The sequence below is a fragment of the Panonychus citri genome, unplaced genomic scaffold (genome assembly GCF_014898815.1).
Source record: "Panonychus citri isolate SS breed McGregor unplaced genomic scaffold, ASM1489881v1 Contig00139, whole genome shotgun sequence".
Lineage (NCBI taxonomy): Eukaryota > Metazoa > Arthropoda > Arachnida > Trombidiformes > Tetranychidae > Panonychus > Panonychus citri.
Window position 1 is genome coordinate 454,735 of NW_026515544.1, and position 8,027 is coordinate 462,761.

At 32.7% G+C, this 8,027-nt stretch overlaps 2 protein-coding genes across 2 annotated transcripts; one reads left to right on the forward strand and one right to left on the reverse strand.

Annotated features, from left to right (window-relative positions):
• The first annotated feature begins 2,343 nt into the window (after positions 1-2,343).
• LOC128394277 (cuticle protein 14-like) lies at positions 2,344-3,072 on the forward strand. Its single transcript, XM_053354582.1, has one exon. The coding sequence runs from the start codon at positions 2,426-2,428 to the stop codon at positions 3,050-3,052; it is 627 nt and encodes a 208-aa protein (XP_053210557.1). The 5' UTR covers positions 2,344-2,425; the 3' UTR covers positions 3,053-3,072.
• Positions 3,073-3,861: 789 nt separating this feature from the next.
• Positions 3,862-6,518, reverse strand: LOC128394276 (dnaJ homolog subfamily A member 1-like). Its single transcript, XM_053354581.1, has 3 exons — positions 6,362-6,518; positions 5,434-5,752; positions 3,862-5,228 (listed from the first exon to the last, which is right to left on the reverse strand). The coding sequence occupies exons 2-3, from the start codon at positions 5,732-5,734 to the stop codon at positions 4,297-4,299; spliced, it is 1,233 nt and encodes a 410-aa protein (XP_053210556.1). The 5' UTR covers positions 5,735-5,752; positions 6,362-6,518; the 3' UTR covers positions 3,862-4,296.
• Positions 6,519-8,027: the final 1,509 nt, after the last annotated feature.

Sequence of the window (8,027 nt, forward strand, 5' to 3'; positions counted from 1 at the left end):
TTTGGATTAGTTACAAAATAAGACGAAGAAGATGAGAAGATGCTAATAATAAGACTAATAGTAATAATAATTTTCAATCCTCATCTCTCTTTGTCTTTGTACATAAACTTGGTTTGGATGCAAAAAAGCAAAAAAGCAAGATTAGCAAGAGATGAGGAAGAGCTTGAGGATGAAGATTATGATGAGGATGTAGATGAACATTTGAATTTGGATGATGGGATGATGATAATGATGAACTAAAAAGGCTCAAGCTAAATTCAGAATTGGGTCGAGAAAGTAGACATCATGATAAAAAGATTCCTTAAGATGAATTGTAACAATCAAATTGTGAGTTAAATTACGGTTTTGGTTATTATATCAATGATCATCACAATATCACATCTCTAAGGTCTAGTCTTAGTAATCGGTGCTTAGAAATTATGACAATTTTATATTAGATCTTAATGGAAATTAAAGCGAAATGAAATTTGCATCTTTATAATCAACATTTGTGGGATAAGGAAGCAAAAATTCTAGATCATAAATTGAGATAATTTCGAATTCGGCTGAAAAATGGTGACCAATAGATTCAGAAAGTTTAACATCTTTCAAGAAAATGTTCTGATTTCAGAATCCAGCAAATCGAATTTATAAGAATGAACTTAGACATCAATACCAAAATTGTATCAGCTATAAGTCTGACAATGAACTAACGATAGATTACCGAAAGAAATTCGATTTTTCTGCATTTATTTTGTAAGAGAAAAGAGAAAAAATCTTCCCTTTGAAGCCATTAAGAAAGCTCGAATTTCCGACCAATCACCAAAACTTGTTCTGAATTGAAAAAAAACAATTAATAGGACTAATCCGATTCGATTCAATTATTTAGATAATAAATGTAGTTTTAAAAACAGTTTAGTAAATTGTATCACCGAAAATTGATACGAAAATCAAAAATTACCGAGGAATGTTGAGTAAAGCTCAGAGTGAAATTATTAGGAATCTTTTGATCACAATTATGTCGAGAATGGTCAATAATAGTTTATTTCAATAAACCAATCGAATCTGTATTGATCAGACTACATGATGGATGTGTTTAGATAATTGCTTTGGAATATGACGAACTGAATCTGTGATTGAATATTACTCAAAGTGTTGAAAATGAATCGTTTTCTTATTGAATGTGAATTATGCTAGTTTTATTGCTGAAAATAAGTTTCAGATTGGTTTGAAATTGAATTGCAAATAGAATAAATAATCGAGTGTACAAAAATATACAAGAGATTGGAACTGGTTAGAGTTTTAGAGGAGAAGACGAGATTATTAGGAAAGAAGCTTAGTTTTTGGCCCAATTGTCGTGTTTGTTTCCTTGTTTCCATGAATCTTTGTTATTCCATGAATCGTGATTCTGTCCGTGGTATGGACCATGTTGGTATTGGTTTTGATATTGGTTTCGGTGTTGGTTGTAATTGTTGTATTGGTTTGGGTATTGGTTTCCATTGTTCCATGAGCCAACATGATGACGACCATCATGATTGTAACCATCATGGTGATTGTAATGGTTTCCTTGTTTCCTGAGATAATATTAGTGTAACTGTGACCAGGATCAGCACCATTGTAAATGGCATCAGCAGAGTCGATTGAGTCAACAGATGGTTCGTTTGAGTCAATTTAACTCGAATCCACTTTTATCGGCAATATAGTTAACAGTTCGGTGACGACCATCGGCAAGTTTAAGTCCATATGAACCGTGGACATTACAACCATCACCAGATTCTTGTCGGTAGTTGGATGATCCCAAGGATCATTGATATCATAACCAAAATTGTATTTCCACTCACATCTTGGTTTCGATAAATTTTACTCTGACCTCCGTCACCGTGATTTGTAGCACTAATTGTTGTAGAAATGGCAACAAGAGCAAAGAAAAGAATAGCAACCAATTGATTCATTGTTGTAATAGAAAAGTTTTAAATGTTTTCGTTTAGTTGTTGTTGTTTTTGTTGTTGTTCTCGTTGTTGGTTTGGACAGTTGAATGATAATTTTTTCAAAACTTCTCTCGTTTTATATAGTAGACGAAAAGTGGGAATAACAATTTTAGAATATCTCAAATACTAATCGAGGGAAATAAGGAACGCGTCTGACACAAAATTAACTGCAGTTAAGATAAGATCGTGGTAAAAGATCAAGAAAAGTTCATCATGATAATTGTCACAAGACTCGTAACAAGTAAATAAATGCTTCTCATGATTTGAATGCTTTAAACTTGTACAAGTCTTTTCAGCAAAGAGAAACTTTAAATAATCAATAATAGCTTTCGAGCTTTTCGTCTAATATATAAAACGAAAGGATTTTCGAGAAATTATCATTCAACTGTCCAAACCAATAACGAAAGCAACAACAACAACAACTAAACGAAAACATTTAAAACTTTTCTATTAGAAAAATGAATCAATTGGTTGCTATTCTTTTCTTTGCTCTTGTTGCTCTTTCTACAACAATTAGTGCTACAAATCACGGTGACGGAGGTCAGAGTAAAATTTATCGAAACCAAGATGTGAGTGGAAAATACAATTTTGGTTATGATATCAATGATCCTTGGGGATCATCCAACTACCGACAAGAATCTGGTGATGGTTGGGGTAATGTCCACGGTTCATATGGACTTAAACTTGCCGATGGTCGTCACCGAACTGTTAACTATATTGCCGATAAAAGTGGATTCCGAGTTAAATTGGACTCAAACGAACCATCTGTTGACTCAATCGACTCTGCTGATGCCATTTACAATGGTGCTGATCCTTCTGGTCACAGTTACACTAATATTATCTCAGGAAACAAGGGAAACCATTACAATCACCATGATGGTTACAATCATGATGGTCGTCATCATGTTGGCTCATGGAACAATGGAAACCAATACCCAAACCAATACAACAATTACAACCAACACCGAAACCAATATCAAAACCAATACCAACATGGTCCATACCACGGACAGAATCACGATTCATGGAATAACAAAGATTCATGGAAACAAGGAAACAAACACGACAATTGGGCCAAAAATTAAGACTTTTCCTAATAATCTCGTTTCTCCTCTAAAACTCTAATTAGTTCCAATATCTTGTAAATTTCTCGTTCACATATTTATTAATTAACTTTAATGCAATTCCTAACCTATGAAAATCTTCAATTTTCATTTCTACTGTCTAAAAATAATTTTATGTATCGCAATAATCGCTACCGAGTTTCTCATCTGTACTATACTGGCTTCCAACTCACATTGTCATCTTCATTGTCAATCGATTCTGTTTACAATGGTCAAATTATTCTATCATTTTAAACGATAAAATCGAAAATAAATTGTCTCCTTACCAATAGTCTAACAATAATGTCGAATTAGTCAATCTTTAAATAAATCAATTAATCGTTAACCTTAAACTATGAAGCATTTTTCGCTTTTATCTAAAACAAGAGTTTAAAGTATTCGAAGCGAATGCAATTTTTAATTCGTTCTTGAAAGATCTTTTCATATGAATGTTACAAACGAATTTAAATCTAATTCAGTTGCTTGGTGAAAGCAATCGGAGAATATTTCCAATATTCATGTATTATTTAATCGAATTCAACATTCTCGATTCGATCACATAACAAATTTCGCTTCATAGATCATCAGCTTTCCTTTGTTTGGATAATTTGTCCAAAAGCCTTAAAATGATTGATTAGTAATCAGTGACCATCGACAATTAACCCATAGGATCAATATTTTGTTTCCGAACATTTTATTTTTTTATTCGTTTGCTTTTACGCTGATAGAGGGAACTAGCGAGATTCAAGAGCAAATTAACAGGAAAGAAGAAACAAAATGGACAGGAACTGTTTAAATAAGTTAAAACCATGGAAGGGAGTTTAATGTCGAAAAGTTTATCGCCGAAAAATGGAAATGACCAAAAGATCAGAAAGAAAGGAGATGGGGAGAGAAAAAGAGAACTTGATTGATATTAATCATAAAGACAGTAAGATAAACAAGGGAGGAGGAAAAGATTTGCAACAAAAGTGCTAAATGTCATTGAGACCAATATTGATACATAACCACTGGTTTTGTGAATGTGAATGATTTTGTGATTCAAGATACAGATTACAATAGATACAAAGGATAATAGAGAAAAAAGAAGAGAAGAAAAAATGAGAAAAAAGGAGAGAAAGAGAAAGGGTAAAGATTTCGAGGGCCGAGACGCGCATCATTCTAGATACCAGAAGTGAACTGATTTGATTAACATGATTAAATCCAATTAGTGGGTTAAAGTTAGTAAATCAGTGAGTTGCACATTGAACTCCAGAACCACCATGACCACCAGGTCCACCTTCATCTTCATCATAATATTGCTGCCGTCGTTCACTTCTCATTTGACTGTCCCGTTCAAGATCCAAGTCCATTAAAGTTACATCTTCGACCAGATCACCTGTAGGAAGGTTAACAACGGGTCGAGGTGGAAGTAGAGGTTCTAACTGAGGTACTAGGGATGGATCTAATTTCTCAGGGAATTTTACATTAAATTGAATAATGAGTCGCCCCTTTTCATATGGATTCTTCCAATGAGGCATACCCTCACTCATGATACATTTAATTGCCCCATGTTTAATTACTTCTCCAGGTAAAGATGTGATAACGAGGGTTCTATCATCCAAGGTTTTGATTCCCTTTTGCATTCCACAAAGAGCCTCAGTTAATGAAATTTCAAGTACCATAATGAGATCATCACTCGAAGAGCGAGATCTCTTGAACGTTGAATGCTCTTGTTCATCTATGATTACAATTAGATCACCAGGTTGGTCGATTCCTGGTTCCATATCACCTTCTCCAGAGAAAACTAACCTTTGACCATCTTCCATACCTTTATCAATGTGAACCTCAATAATCTTTTTTGCTTTCACGTATCTTTGACCATCACAAGATTTACATTTATCTTTTGGATTTAATATTTCACCAGCCCCCGAACAAGTATGACATATAGTTTGTACTTGCTGAACAATATTAGGACCCATTGCTTGCACTCTAACCTGTCTACCAGAACCATGACATTTTTCACATGTTTCATAACCTTTTTTAGGATCACTTGATCCTCTACCAGCACATTTATCGCAGATAACTTTTTTATTGATGGATAATTTCCTGGTTGTACCATTATATAATTGTTCCAAAGAAACAGCTAATTGATATACACAGTCTCTACCCTTTTTAGGACCTTTAGTTGAGAAGAAAAAGAAAGAAAAGGAGACAAAAGGTTAGAAAGATTAGAAAGATTAAGAGGAAAATTGAAGCCAAATAAAGAGAGAAAGTCAAGGACAGCATGATTTTCAACTCTAAGCATTAGCTCTGCAACCAGCCAATCCTGGCACAGAAAAATCGAGCATTTCAAGAAGAAAGGCGAGAATAAAGAGAATACAAACCTTGATGTCGTTGTCTACTTCCACCCATACCAAAGAACATTTCGAATAAGTCCATAGGAGAAGAGCCACTATGTCCTCCTTCTTTAATAGCTTTCTCACCATATTCGTCGTATAATCTACGTTTTTCTTGGTCACTAAGAACCTCGTAGGCTTGACTAATTGCCTTGAATCTTTCTCCTTCATTTGGATTTTTATCTGGATGATATTTCAACGCCAATTTCCTGTAAGCTTTTTTCAGCTCATCTTGAGTTGCTGTCGGTTTCACACCAAGAACATCGTAATAAGTTGTTTCTTTAACCATCTTCTAAACGATTTTTCACTAAAAATTTCACGCCCACAAAAGAAAATAAGAAAAATGAATAAATAATACAAAGATAGCAAATACACAAAGAGTATAGCTAAAACAAAAGTATTAGGTAAATGAGAAGGAAAGAGCGAGAGAGCAAAAAGGAAATGGAAATAATTAAATCAACAATGGAAAATAGTCTTTCAGATATAAAAAAAAGGCAAAGTAAGTGTTTCGTAAGATATAATATTTGCAAGATAAACAATACAAAGTAAAAGAATCAATCACAAGAGATGAACCAAATTAAATGAGACACTAAAAATGAAGATACTTGATGAGGTCGAGGGTGGAAAAAGGAACATAAAGCATTGAGAAGATTCTTTTTCTTCCTTTTTGGACATTCAAGTACACATATTCTCTAGCGGAAAGCAAGTAAAACTCGAATATGAGAGATTAAAAAACACACACACAAAAAGGAACATGGAACTTTGTACAAAGGAAGGTCAGAAAAAAACCAAAATCACTTAGAGTAAAAGATAAAAGGAAGACAGAGACAGTGAAAGAGGGAAGAAGAGAGAAAAAAAGCAAGAGAAAGCGAAAGAGAGAAGAAGATGAAAATGGAAAATTAGAGAATCAACTTACCTTTGTTAGTAATAATAAATAGAGAGAGAGAATACTCAAGATGTTTGTATAAATGATATTCTAAAGGTGATTAGAGGTTGAGGTGATTAATTGGTGATAAACAATTGATTCTCTTTTAGTGTTGGTTAACAATTAAAGAAGTAAATTCTATAAATTAAAATGAACCAAAAGACAAATTTTATCTTCACGTTTCTTTTTCTAGAATATTCTTTAAATGCTCGATAGAGACAAAGCTAATCCTCCAAATAGAATCCATGGTAACGTTATTTTCCCACAACATTTAAACCGAACCTCCATTGTTACATTTTCATTTTTTTTTCTTTCTTTAAATTTGTTCAACTAATTGATTAATTGTTCTCAATTAACCGTTGATTAAATGGCGAACAATCAAGTGGATTCAGTTGTTTTCCTTTGTCTGGTTTTCTTTTGGTTCTTCCATCGATAATTTTGATCATCATTCTCCTAATCTTTGTTTACAATTCTCTATAAACGAATGAATTTTTAATTCTAATTCTAATTGTTGTTAATTTGTTTCTCTCTCTCAATTAGGCTTATCATCGCCGCATCTTCTTCTCCAAATTTCAATTATGTTTAAACATTGGATGGAATGGAAAAAAACAAGCCAATTGATTTTTCTTCAGTGAAAATTGAGAACCTCAATTTGAGATGTTCCTATTACTTGATATTATCTCTGTTGGTCAATATTGATGATTTATGTTCAACAACATTGATTGTTAATTATCGTATGGGTTTGATTAGTTCTAATTTATTTTGGTATCTTCATTAATCTGTGTTTATCTCTCTAATAGAGAGTCTCTACTATATCCTTTCATTTTCTCCCTCCAGTGAATTTATCTATCAACTGATTAATATTATTATCCTTGTTGCTGTTTGTTTCTTTTGGTTCCACTGCACCGACGAGTTTTTTTTTCCTACTCACAATTTATTAACCAACGTAATTTATTTTCTACGCTATCAAAAGATCAATTCAAAAATTGATGGAGATTCTCAGATTATGGTAGATTAATGGTTGCGCGAGATTAGACCTTGAAAGTTATTTCTAACCTTCATTTCATCTACAATCTCTTGCTACTATTTGGTAATCAAGGTACAATCTCCAATCCACTTCAATGAATTTAATCCGCTTGTACCGAGATTATTGTGCCTCAATCAGATTAATTGTGTAGGATGAGTGGGTTGAATGAAATAAGTGTCATACTTACAAATTTAAGAATCAAATCAAAAACTTAATCATGTTTTTATTTCAATCAATTAATTCCAATGTAAAAGCAGAGAAATTTTTTTTTCGTTAACATTTACATTGAACTTCAACTTTGAATTCTAGAAATTAGTAATTTTCAAAGTAAATTCAACAATCATGATCAAATGAAATGTAAATTGAAATCAAACAATTAGAATACAAGTTAATTAGTTGGTTGTTCTAAGGAAAATAAAGAGTATGAACAAGATTAGTAAAACTTTCCCTCTTGAAGTTAATACTTCAATCGAACTGAATTAATTTTTTTGATTATCAGAACTTTTCTTCTGTTAATCAGTTAATTGTTATCATACATGAAACAAAGTCTAAAGTAAATTAAATGGGAATTAAAACAAAATGGCCTCTTTACCAGAGACATCGAAAGGTTTGAAAAGAGGAACAACAATT

Coding starts and splice junctions, on each gene's coding strand:
- LOC128394277 (XM_053354582.1), top strand. CDS start 2,426: ATGAATCAATTGGTTGCTATTCTTTTCTTTGCTCTTGTTGCTCTTTCT.
- LOC128394276 (XM_053354581.1), bottom strand. CDS start 5,734: ATGGTTAAAGAAACAACTTATTACGATGTTCTTGGTGTGAAACCGACA. Junction 5,229..5,433: donor AAGTAGACAACGACATCAAG/GTTTGTATTCTC, acceptor TCTCAACTAAAG/GTCCTAAAAAGGGTAGAGAC.